This window comes from Suncus etruscus, chromosome 1, assembly GCF_024139225.1.
Source record: "Suncus etruscus isolate mSunEtr1 chromosome 1, mSunEtr1.pri.cur, whole genome shotgun sequence".
Lineage (NCBI taxonomy): Eukaryota > Metazoa > Chordata > Mammalia > Eulipotyphla > Soricidae > Suncus > Suncus etruscus.
Window position 1 is genome coordinate 121,171,485 of NC_064848.1, and position 13,461 is coordinate 121,184,945.

General features: G+C 42.8%; 1 protein-coding gene across 1 annotated transcript in view; it reads right to left on the reverse strand.

Annotated features, from left to right (window-relative positions):
• Positions 1–12,668, reverse strand: part of DOCK4 (dedicator of cytokinesis 4) — a 530,301-nt gene extending 517,633 nt beyond the window's left edge. The window contains exon 1 of the mRNA XM_049782931.1: positions 12,622–12,668. Within this exon, the coding sequence (XP_049638888.1) occupies positions 12,622–12,658 (37 nt within the window). The 5' untranslated portion in view covers positions 12,659–12,668. The remainder of the gene's footprint in view (positions 1–12,621) is intronic.
• Positions 12,669–13,461: the final 793 nt, after the last annotated feature.

The following is a 13,461-nucleotide window of genomic DNA, read 5'->3' on the forward strand; positions in this document are numbered from 1 at the left end:
CTTCCAATTCTGCCTCCTCCCTGCAGAAAAGCAATCTGTTCTTCATTTCACAGCTGTGCCCACAACTTTCTCTCTTGGGTACCTTTACCAGTACCACTGCAACTGTCTACCTTTGCTGTAAGTTTTTTGTTTTCAGCCCACACCTGCTAGTGCTCAGGACTCATTTCCTGGCTCTATGCTCAGAGATCATTTCGAGTAGGGCATGGGTAACCATAATGGTGTACCAGGGTGTGAACCCAATATGGACACTATACATTATATGACATTATAAAAAAACAGTATGTCTAAAGCTCAGCACTGCCTCTTACCAGCCAGATCTCCTTGATAAATCCCTCATCTCTTCCAGTGTACTGGAAGGCTTCTGGGTGTAAGCACGGGATCCAGTCAACACACACCTCACTCCTGGTAGACATACATCCTAATGTCAAATTTTTCTCTGCTACCCACTTATCATTTCAACATAAACTGTTATTTTTATATATCATTTTATTTATTGAACATTTACCATTAATCACTCTTGGAGATTAATAAATACAGAAGGAAAAGAATAAATATTAAATTCATCTTTCTACCAGTCTTAGAAAGAAAGCACACCCCTGATTTTACTCCTTGGCACCAAATATAATCCCTTAGCATGGTCTGGGGTTGCACCAGAGGACAGGAGCAAGAATATCCCCTCAGCACTACCAGGATTTCCCCAAAACTAAAGAAAGCAAAAGATAATCCCTTGTCTAAGATAAATGGTTCAGATAATAGGGATGGCAGGAAGGGGTCTGAAGTGATAGTACAGTGGGTACAGTGTCTGCCCTGCACATGGTTAACCAGGGTCTGATTCACCAGCATCCCATGTTTGGTCCTTAGTGCCTAACCAGGAGCAATCTCTGAGCACTGTGGGATGTAAACCCCCCCCCCAAAAAAAAAGCAGGGAGGGGCCCTCAGAGAGGTGGAAATTACCCAATAGAAGAGGAAAAGGTTGTTCAGCTATTTAAAGTATAACTCTACTCAGGTGTTTATACTGGACAGTCTCAGTAGCTGGTGACTCAGTCCTATTGGGACTGTCTCAAAATTTAACTTCTATTCTTCTGTACAAGTACTGAGTTTTCCAGGATATGAGATACTCCCTCCCTGGGGCTGTTACCTCAGGCTCACAAGTGAATAACATATCACTATTCCAAGTCCTTATCTTACTTTCAAAGCTTGAGGGGAAATATCTGTCAACCTTCACACTGATTTCTCAGTGATATGTTTATACAACTGCCTTACTGATTATTTAAAGAAAAATATGATAACATCTACCATGAGAAAAGGTGGATAAATTAAATGAGACCAAATGATGAGACATTGAGAACTTCTCTTGGTCAGACATGCAGCCCATTCCTACTTTAATGTCCATCATGCAAACACAATGCTGTCTACATATGTGACATAAATAATAAACACCCAACATAAATACATTGGATTTTTTTGTTTGTTTGTTTTATTTTTTGGTTTTTGGGTCAAACATGGTGGCACTCAGGGGTCCTCCTGGCTCTGTGCTCAGAAATCGCCCCTGGCAAGCTCAGGAGACCATTGGGATGCCGGGATTCAAACCACTATCAGTCCTGAATAAGCTTCCTGCATGGCAAAATCTGGCTCCCCAAAATAAACACATTTTACATCTATGTGTCCTAGCACATGCCTTTAAACTTCACTAAGGAAAGAAGTGTGTAAGCTTTTTTTGTTTGTTTGTTTTTGGGTCACACCTGGTAAGCCACACTCAGGGGTTACTCCTGGCTCTGTGCTCAGAAATAGCTCTTGCAGACTCCTGGGACAAGATAGGATGCCAGGGATTGAACCCAGGTCAGCTGCCTACAAGGCAAACGCCCTATCCACTGTGCAACCATTCTAGCCCAAAAAAAGTGTATCAACTCTTAAGAGAGATATACTTATACCTGCTATCAGAAATACAGATTTAAGAACAAAATGTTTATTCTCCTCCGAGAGATGTCTCAAACCAAAGTTCCACAGAACAGAATTTCTTCTACCTTTTAAAAAAAATCTAACCTATTTGTTTAAGTCTATCATTCATCCCTGATTGTTTTCTTGTGTGTTTGGGGGGGGGAGGGAATCCTAGGGGTTATATATGTTTGTTTTAATAGATAATTAATTGCATGTGGGGATATAGGAATTCCAAGTTCCTACACTCTGAAGGCACTGAAACAAATTTGATCATTTAAGACAATGTAAACAAGTTTGCAAAATGCCAATTCAAACAAAGAAGTACCTGAGGTTATTAGAAGATAACCATCATCAAACAGTCTTATTCAATTAAGTCTGTGCTTCTAGAAGTAAGCAGGGGTGTTAGATTTTGGACCATCAAAAGAGCCTAACAATAATTACATCCATTACAATGAAGTTCAATATTAGGCTTCTAAATTTTTTGCTCTTTTTCCTTAAGTACCTAAAATTGTTCCATCCATCATAGTAAATTCTCTCAACTGCCATAACAAAATATCAGAAAATATCAAAAACTCAGTGGGTTAAGCAACAAAATTTATTCTCTCCAGTTCTGTAAGCTAAAGATTCCAGAACAAGGTCAACAAGGGTTGATTTTTACTGAGAATCCTCTTTCCAGCTTGTATACAATAGCTTTCATCTTCATGGCTTTCTCAAGTCTATGGGTATGGAGAGAATGATAGACTAATCATGGTTTCTTACTTACAAGGATACTAATCATACTGGATTAGGGTCCCACCTTTATGACCTCATTTAACCTTAATTATCTCCTTACTCAAGTACAAAAATGAAGGGGATTAGGGCATCAACATATGAATTTTGGAGACACAAATATTTAGACAATATTACCTAAGAATATGCAATGATTTCCCATTTTTTGCTAACTAAATATCATGAAGCTTTTGAATATGTTAACACATTTTGCTTGCCTAAATTGTCCAAAGGTTCATTCATAGTCTCACAAGTTAAGATACTTGTGGGGGGGGGGGGGGGGAAGAAGAAACTGATCAGGGATATCAGCATCAACATCTGTCTTCCAAACATCTGATGGAGAAAACAGCATTTCCATCTCACATAAATTCACTTGAAGTTCCTTTTAAAAGGAGGATTCGGTTTCTTTTTCAAAGACTCATATCCCAAGGCCATATGAAAGCACAACTTCACCCTGGCAAGTGAGGAATAAACAAGGCAGCAATACTGCTAGAAATCAAGCTGGTATAGCTGGTAAAGCTACTTTTCAACTTTGGAACAGTGTACTTCCTGGATATAAATGACAAACTAAATCATGCCTTCCAGACACAACTTCCACATGCATAATCTCCAGTCTGTGAACTCAATTCAATAAGCAATGCTAGGATTATAAAGGAGTTTGTGTAATTATTTCTATTATAAGAAGTTCGTGATCATCTGGGCGGTTATTGAAAAACAGAAAATAGAAGAAAAGGTGCGTGTGCACACATACACACACTCTATGACCATCATTTCTAAGAAGTACTACATATTTATGACACACACATAAAAACCTGTATATAGAAATGCATTGTCTTGGATATTTCAGCATTTCCAGTCTGCAATTATCTGTAGGTACTCCCCTGCTGTTTGAAGGGATGTATAAATCTTTTTTATTAAAATATTATTTGTGCATTCTGCTTCTCAACATGCTGTTGAGAAAAGCTCACAAACATGCACAATCTGACATGAGATATTTGTTTCAGAGAAAACTGTCATATAAATAGTAATAACTAATGTCTTCACCAGGCAATGCATTATTGGGAAGCAAGAAAAGACCATAAAATTTAGTTTACAACCAACTCTAAATGGACAGCTAATATTTCTTACTTTAAAGTCTCCCATACCCATATTAATAAAGTGCTTTAAGATAATGGTTCTCTGGAAATTTTGGACTTGTCATTTTAAAATTTAGAACTGATAATTTGACTACATAATCAAAATCAATACAATTGCTAAAAATCTCACCTACTCATCGTTATTTTAGTCCTTACATGGGAATTTAAGATATTTTCATCAGTTCAGAACTTTCCTTTGCTCCATTCCCCTTCCGACTAGAAATCACCATCTCATATTTGGTAATACAGAAAATTCAAGGTAGCCTTATTCTCTCTCTGTCTCTCTCTCTGTCTCTCTGTCTCTGTCTCTGTCTCTGTCTCTGTCTCTCTCTCTCTCTCTCTCTCTCTCTCTCTCTCTCCCCCACCCCCAAATGTGACCATTCATCCACATTTCACCATACTTGACTGCTTACCTCCTTCAGGTACTTCCTTTCACCTTACCTACTACAAATACATCCCTTCCTCATTTTTATGCCACACCCTACTTCATAAGCACAATGTACATGATCTGAAGTTCATATTTTCAACCAAGGAAAATTTTTTTCAGAGTTTGCTGACAATTTCCATTTCTGAAAAAAATATAATCCATTTGATGCATTAACTGCTTTTTCTATATGCTACAGATTTTGTGTAGTTCTAATAAAAAAAAATAACCTTTATTTCCTTACTTTCTTTTTGTCAAGTACTACATAATACCAGCAACACATTTAATGAATAAAATTACCTGTAAAATGATTTAATTTCATGACCACATAGCAGCAATCAACTAACACGCTGATTAACTAAAACTGATTAAGCTAGTCCACCGTGGACATTTGTTGTTTTACAGACAATAACAAGAAACAATTCTGTACAGAGGGGTTTACTACTATTTCACATAAAATTTGAGAAATGAAATTACCAAAGCAAAATCCTGCTAATGCCTACCATGTTAGGCAAATGGCATAATGGATAAAGTACAAGTCAAATCTAAGAGTTTCTGGGTTTAATCCTGGCCCCACTATTTCTATATGACCTTTAAAAAGTGCCTTAATCTTTCTACAGGATGATACATATACTTATTACATCTTCTTAAATATCAAAAGACACTGGTATCCTTTTCCTCTTGGTCTTATTTATTAATGATCAGGTAAATAAAGCTATCAAGCATCCAATCACTTTCTTTTTTTGTTTGTTTGTTTGTATGTTTTTGAGGAGAGGGTCACACCCGGCAGTGCTCAGGGATGACTCCTGGCTCCAAGCTCAGAAATCACTCCTGGCAGGCTCAGGGAACCATATGGGATGCTGAGATTCGAACCACCATCCTTCTGCATGAAAGGCAAACGCCCTACCTCCATGCTATCTCTCTGGCTCCAAATGACTTTCTAAAAGTAAAAACAGGTATTATTTGGTGGTACTGAGGATATGAAGGGAGAAGATAAGAGAGGAAGAGAGTATCCCACACAAGGGAAAACACAGTCTTATCCAAAGGCAGAGACCCAGTATACATGCCAGAGCAAGTGTGAAAGCATGAAAATGCACATCTCAAGAGAAAAGGTGTGGGACACATCTGCATGCTGCAACAGTGTTCATGAGCTCAGAGAGCACATGTTCTACATCTATTCTTACTTAGTACAAATAATCTGTAAACACCAGAGTTAAAAACACTTGTTCCTTAATAGTAAAAAACAACTTAAATTGTTTAAAATGATAATGGACTTTTTTACTCTTTAATCTTATATAAATTTGGGCCAAAACAAGCTTGCTAGTTTGTTTGTTTGTTTGTTCTTTTGGACTACACCCAGCAATGCTCAGAGGTTACTACTGGCTCTGCACTCAGAAATTGCTCCTAGCAGGCTCAGGGACCATATGGGATGGCAGGGATCAAACCCAGGTTCGTCCCGGGTTGGCTGCATGCAAGGCAAATGCCCTACTGCTGTGCTATCACTGGAGCCCTGTTTGTTTGTTTTTAAGAGAACAAGTTATAACAATCAGCTGTGTTGCTTCTAATATCAATGAGCAACATGGGAAAAAAAATGGTAGCAAAGAGTGGTGGGTGATTCCCCCAAAGCCAAGATACTTATTATATTTACTTGAAATATAGTGGCCAGAAGAACACTGTCAGAAGAAAAAAAAAAGAGATCCAAAACAGGCTGATTTCTGTTCTTGCCAAAAGATTCTAGAAGGAAAGCAATAAAGTAACTTACACAATATACATGTGTGCTTTTGATATTTGTTCAATCTTTAATGAAAACATTAAATGGATCAGAAGTTATCTCAAAGGGCAAGAGGACATGATTGAGCCTTGGCTCAATCCCATCAGCTAGGATTCCCAGAGCACTTAAAGGGATGGGGAGCAACCCAGTAACAAACAAAAACAAAAACAAAAACAAAAGGTATGTAAAATGACTTACACAGAAGAAAAATTGTAGGATATAAAATTCTAAGTCAAAACAGACACAAGAATTTGACTAATGGAAACAACAACATGAGACTGGAGCATAGTGGGTAAGGTGCTTGCCTTGCATTGAGCCAACCTAGGTTTAATCCTCAGCACCACAGATGGTTCCCTGAGCCCTACTAGGAGTGATCCCTGAGCACAGAACCAGGAATAAGTCCTGAACACTGGGGGAGTGAGGGAGGAACAAAAATAAATAAATAACTCAATGCTAGTGTTCCAAATAAACAAAAGTCACTAAGGCCTGAACTTCAGTCCTTTCTAAATATTATATGTGCATCAATAGATTTTCAAACTTTGTCTAGACCTGCAAGTCCTGAAGTTAGTAACCAGTATTTCCTTTTTTTTAATTAAAAAGAGCAGAATATCAAATAGTACTCAAGAAAATATTTTTCAATTTCACACAGGTAGGGCAATGTTGGTGTCTGCACATATAAACAGTCAGGAAATTAAATGCAATGCCTAATATAGGTGATAGTCAATCAGATTAAAAGCCACTGTTCAAGTCAAAGTAATTACTTTTCAAGTCACTTCTATGACGTTGTTTCCTCATCTCTTCAAAGGAAATAATTCTACTAGAGATTGAACCTCAAGTATTTTCAAACTATCATTTTCAATGAACGTTGAGAGCACCTTGGTGGCATTTCCTTGACATTTCATGCTTTTTTTACCATAGATGCTCACATCTTAGAGTCACTAAGTGAGAAACTTGGAGATTCTGTATTAAAGATAATTCTGAGAGTGTGAAGTCCTTGTGGTAATGGCTAGTAAGGCAAAAGACAGGAAAACCTAAAGTTCTTTGGCATTTTGAATCATCTCCTTTGTAGCATGTATTATACTGTTTAGGGGTTGAACTGGGTACAGGAAACAAGGAGAGGAAAGATGGCATCTTTGTGCTACTGTGTAACCTTGTGAAAGAATTGTCACTTAGGAGCAGGACAGAAAGGAACAAACATGCTTTATAGACTATTCCCACAGGAGCCAGACCAAGAGCATCAGCGGGCATCCACTGTCTGTACAGCCCTTCCTTGGAGACATAAATCACTCCTTTCTTCTAACCACTTAAAGTTTAGAGTCCTTTGTCAGGCTCTAAATGCCACAAACAATTCCAAGCAGCACACAGTTTGGGGTGCTTTCTTATTGCAGTGCTAGGGATTGAATCATAATCCAAGTCTTCTGCTTGCCAGGCACACATTTTACTGAGCCAGACTGGCCACGTATAACACATTATTATTTCACTACGAATCGTGACCAAAACACGATACTACTCCCTCATACTAAGTCTTATGTGAATTCACATTAAAGTACTGATGATCCCCTATAAATAAGAGAAGGCATCTCTCTTCTCCAGGGATACTATTCAAAGGGTTAGAGCACATGTTTTGCATATGGGAATCCGGGGTTTGATCCTTGGCACCCTATGAACCCCTGAAAGTAACCCTTCTGTGCCAGAAAAAGAAAAAGTTTTAAAAGAATGTGATTCCTGGGGCCGGGGATAGCATGGAAGCAGGGAATTTGCCTTGCATGCAGAAGGACTGTAGTTCAAATCCCGGCATCCCATATGGTCCCCCGAGCCTGCCAGGAGCGATTTCTGAGCCTAGAGCCAGGATTAACCCCTGAGCACTGCCGGGTGTAACCCAAAAACCAACAACAACAACAAAAAATGTGATTCCTACTCATAAATCCCAAAATTATTTCAAGAGGAATAGAATAAGGGAATATTCCTGAGGACTCAGGACAATATACTTCACTTTTAAAATGCTAGGGTCTGAGAGATAGTACAATGGGTAGGGCATTGTATTATCATTGCATCCCATTGTAGATAATTCTGTCAGGGAAATTCCAGTTCTAAACCCAGAGGACTTAGAACTGAAACCAATTTGGGTTCAAACCCCAAGATGCCATATGGTTCCCTCAAGCATCACCAGGAGTAATTCCAGGATGCAGAACCAGGAGCAACTCCTGGAAACCGCAAAAAATAAGAATAAAGAAAATAAAATGGTAACCTTCAGATATGCTTAACTGTGCACAACTTTCTTATCAGGTTCAGAAACTTTCTTTTTCTTTTGTTGGATCAACCTATGCTGTGTTCTCTCTCTAAACTCCATCAGGCTCCCACATGTAAAACACATGGCATCTGCAGAAAGTGGCAGTTTTTGGCTCAGGGAAGAATCAACAGCTCACCTAAGCACATTGTGCATAAGTACCCGGGAAACAAATGCAAAATTGGAGCGGCTCTGGTATAAATTTTTTCTCAGATTAAGTTTCACCGCTTTGAGGAAAGGAGTTGTGGCTGGTTGTAGGAGACTGAGAGCAAACCCAGAAAGTGAGAAAATCAAGAGTTGAGTGATTGCTACTGTACTACCCCTAGAAGTGAAAAGCAGACTGGAAAGGGGGAGCAACCATCACCCCATTCTGCAGCTTTTCAGAACCTACCTATGTTCGATATTAGGAAACAAACAAATAAGCAAAATATTTGGGATGTGTCCCAGCAAAAGAGTCTCTCTCAAAACAATCTCTACACAATGGAGCACAACAGCCTGAAAGATCTTCAGAAGTGTAACTGGGAAACACCTTATGTTTCACTTGACCCAGAGGTTAGAACCCAGAATTGACTAAGTGACCTCAAAAACACAGCTGCCAGGAGTGTCAAGCCTAGAATCTACCAAGAAAGAAATAAGCTTATCATTGTCACTATCCCTATCCATCAAGTCTCTCATTTTATCATTATTCCTTTTTAATGCCTTAACACTTAAGTAAATACCCAGAACAAATTCTCTGAAGGGCGGTCATCAATGGAGAGGACAGTACCCACACATCAGTTTTGAAAAGAGCTTCTAGCCAGTGAAATAGTACAGGGGGAAAGGCACTTCCCTTGAGGCATCTGACCCTAGAACTCTCCCTAGTACCAGAATTACATGTCCCCACAGACCCCAACTTGCCAAGAGTCACCATTAGGACAAAGCTCAGCCCCTGAGTACAGCCCAATGTGTGGCCCAATTCCTCTGCATCAAAAAAAGATTTTCTATCTCTGGATATGCCTTACTACCTATATAATTTTTTTTACTTTCTCTATGCTTGCATGTGCTTGAAACTAAAGATGCATCATTATTTTAAATATAATTGATGGAAGATAAGAAGTATCATTATGAGGCTGGAGTGATAGCACAGTGGTAGGGCATTTGCCTTGCATGCGACCCACCCAGTATGGACCCAGGTTTGATCTCCTGCCTCTCATATTGTCCCCCAAAGCTCCCAGGAGCAATTTCTGAGCACAGAGCCAAGAATAACCCTTGAGCGTCGGCGGGTGTGGCTCAACCCCCCCCAAAAAGAAGTATGATTATAAAAATTTATAATCCATAATGAAACTTTAGTAAGGTCTCTGAGATGCAAAGACCCATTTCAAACAATGAAGAAACTGGATGGTGAATATATCTGATAACAGTCAAACATAAGTGTCAAATTTATTTTAAAAAAAACACATAGACAATAAAAAGCACATAGACTCTCTTAGCTTAATAATAACTTCCAGCACAGGCAGCTACAAATAGTGCTTTTTGTGGTGATAAATTAAGTCCACACACAGTATCCTAGCAAATTCTTCACCACGCACACAAAGACTAACAGTTGGATTCTAAAGCACAGTTAAGCTTTCCATAAGCCAAATGCTCCAATTTAATAATAAATTGGCAAACATCCCTCTAAGTGTGATACTATGCAACTGAACACAACATATTCCCTCTGTGCTTTCGCCCCTCACCTCTCACCATGCCATCTCTATTCTCAAACTACCTATTCTCAAGCCACCTTTCCACCTGCTCCCACCTCCCTTACAAAGCGACCAAATCACAGCCAGCCAGAACAGAGGTATCTACTGCAGCCCAAAGCACTTGACTGATAATATCCGGTCTGCCATCCCAGGAAATCCCAGGGTGGGTTTTCAGCCTCTGCCCGCAGCTCATAAAGAAAAACAAGAGAAGAACCAATCGATAGCAGCACCCCAGCTGTGCCCTGGCACATAAAGAAATCAAGAAAATAACCCCCCCCCCATATAATTTAACAGTTGGAAGACAGCAACATCTGGGATCAACTCCAAAGTGGGATGAAGCTGCTGGTCTGCGCTTCTGTATCCTGGTGTTATGCCTGGTGACAAGGAGATGGTTTGGTTCCTGACTAGTTCAACCAGGTTTTTTCCCAGCAAGGGTTAATCTGCCCTGGAGGGAGTGGGGGAATCTGGGCGAATGGCAAAGGGGAAATAACAATCAGGAACATTTACTCCCAAACAGTAGAGATCCAGGCAAAGGACGTTTTTATCTCTTAACAGAGAGAGAAAACTGGGACCTCCTCCCCTTCCCAAGGTGGTCCCTTCCCAATAGCAAAACTATTGTCTTGCTAACCAACCACCTTCCAGAACAGCAGCGGAGGTAAAAACAGGAATGACTTTGTTTCATCATACCTACAGTCTTTCAGGGGACCCTGAACCCTTAAGTCCTATCCCTGGGAGAAGTGTTTAAAAAAATAAAATTCCCGTGACTATGACTCCCTCGAAAGGTTTTCCTGTTTTTGTGTGTGTGTGTGTGTGTGTTTTTTTTTTTCATTACAGGAAAATGAATTTAGGACAGATGAAGATAACTACACATAGTCTGCAAGCCACTGGTTCTGGACCCAATGTTTTAATATACTAAAGTACGTCAAATCGTCAGGACAAAGCATCTAGGAAATAAAGACTGTTAGTAAAAACCCATCATGATTTCCTCCTGGTAATAAAAAAAAATCTTCTGAGATCTCATTATGGCATTTGGCCAGAGAGGGCTGGTGAAGAGAGGCTGGCTTCTTAAGTCACCACCCTAAAAGCAGTAAGTGTCAAGGGGAGACCCAGCTGAATGCAAACAACAAAAAAGGGGAGAGGGAGAAAAGAGGAAAGAAAGAAAGAGAGAAGGAAGGAAGGAAGGAAGGAAGGAAGGAAGGAAGGAAGGAAGGAAGGAAGGAAGGAAGGAAGGAAGGAGAGAAAGAAAAAAAGAAAGAAAGAAAGAAAGAAAGAAAGAAAGAAAGAAAGAAAGAAAGAAAGAAAGAAAGAAAGAAAGAAAGAAAGGAGAGAAAGAAAAAAAGAAAGAAAGAAAGAAAGAAAGAAAGAAAGAAAGAAAGAAAGAAAGAAAGAAAGAAAGAAAGAAAGAAAGAAAGAAAGAAAGGAAAGAACGAAAAGAAAAACAGAAACGGGGCTGGCAACGGCCCGCAATGGGAGGAGGGAAAGGAAGCGTCCCGTATTCATCCGTCAACATTAATGTCCTTTGTTGTTGGTTCACCTTTGCACAGAACGCCGAGCACGGCTCGGTTCCTTCCCCCGCGAGCCCCGGGCCAGCCCTTCCGAGCCGCCGCCTGGCAGCCTCCCCGATGCCCGCCCCGGGCGCGTCCTCACGCCGCGGGGCCGCTCGAGCCACCGGCCACCCCGACCGCGCCGCGCTCGCTCCGGCCAGAAGTGGACAACCGGGCGGGCTGGGGACGCCCGGCGCCCGTGCGAGCGAGGAGAGCCGCGGAGGCGAACCTCGTTGAGCCGAGCCGGGGAGGGACCCGTTCCCACTCGCCCCGCACATCCATCCCCCGCAGCCCAGCCGGGATGGGGCTAGTGTCGAACGGAAAGGGGCTCCCCTGCCCCGGGCTCGAGCGGGGCGCTGGGGAAGGCAGGACCGTGTCACCTTCGGCACTTGGGGAATGCGGGCGCGAGCCAGCCCCAGGCAGTGCTTTGGGGTGGGGGGAGTTTTGGTTGCTTTTTATTTTTTTCAATCCCCTCTAGCGGGTGGTTGGTTCTTCTTTCCACCCTGGGGAATCGTTGCGGTCCATTGCTGTCTCCCCCAGTCTATTTGGGGGGGGGGAATAAGGAAAGGAAAGAGGGGATCTCCGATCGCCCTCCACTTGCAACTTGACAAACACACAAACATACAACCCCCGGGTGCACCCGCTCGAAAGTCCGATCATCCAGTCGGAGCGAGTGGCCGGCCAGGCGGGTGCGTTCCCCCTTCTCCCCAGCCCACCCCAGGTCGGTGTCCTCCTCCCTCGCTCCGTCCCGGAGCTCCGGAAGCCTCTGCCAAGGACCATGGGATCCCGGGGTGAAGAATTGAGACACCTCCACCACCACCCCCCAACCACAACACACACCCTCCAGCCCTAGGCGTGCAAGCCTTGAACCCGCAGCGCAACTGCCATGCAAGGATTTTTTTTGGTTTTGTTTTTTGTTTTCTGGCATTTGCACCAGGGTGGAGCGCGGGGGGCCAAGGACGGGAAACGCGCACCCGGTGTCTCGGGCCGGAGTGGAATCAAAAAAGTTGGCCCCGAAGGGAGACTCACCCACGCCGTATTTCTCGTGCTCCGTAGGTATCCACATGGTTAAATGAAAAAAATAGATGTATAAAAATAAAAATAAAAAAAGAGGGTTGGGGGAGAAGATTCCAGGAGGAGAGAGAGAGGGTCTTGAAGCTTTTAGGAATATCCGCGCTCCTGCTCCGGCTGCTGCCAACAATGCACACACAACGCAACGCAACGCAACGGAACGCAACGCAACACAACCCAGCTCCCGAAGAGCCGCTGCGAGCGTCGGAGCCCCCCGCGGGGACTCCGCGCCGGGCTCTCCTGCAAGGCTGCTGGGCGAGCTGAGCGCTGGATGGAGCCCGGCTCCTTTCCGTTAAGCTCCGGCGCTGGCTGCCACCGCGCGCGGTTCAAGCTGCTGCTGCGCCGCCCGCCGCTCTCCCGCGGCGGCGACTGCTGCTCACAGTCCTCCTCCGACGCGCTCCCGGGAAGCCGGCGGTGCAGTCATTGTTCTGATTCACTGAACTAAGCCAACACGCCGGGGCACTCTCGGGCGGTCCACCCCGCCCGCCAGCGACTCTTGCAGCCTTCCCCGGGCCTGACACATCGCGCGGCATTCTGGGAAGTGTAGTTCCGGACGAGAAGAGAGAGGGAGGGGGGGAAGTCTCGCTCCAGCTCAGAACGGGGCGGGGCATTCGCGGTAGGGGCGGGGATTGGAGGTCTGTGTCTACATACGATTGGTCCGTAGAAGGACGACTGGGCGGGGAAGTAGAGGAAACGCCTCCTGGAGGAGAATTTTGGCCTCCGGGAAAGTTTTGATTGGTTCTAGACTTAGCGTTGGCCCCGCCTCTTGCGCCCTCCCCTTTTACGCTTCCTCAAGTC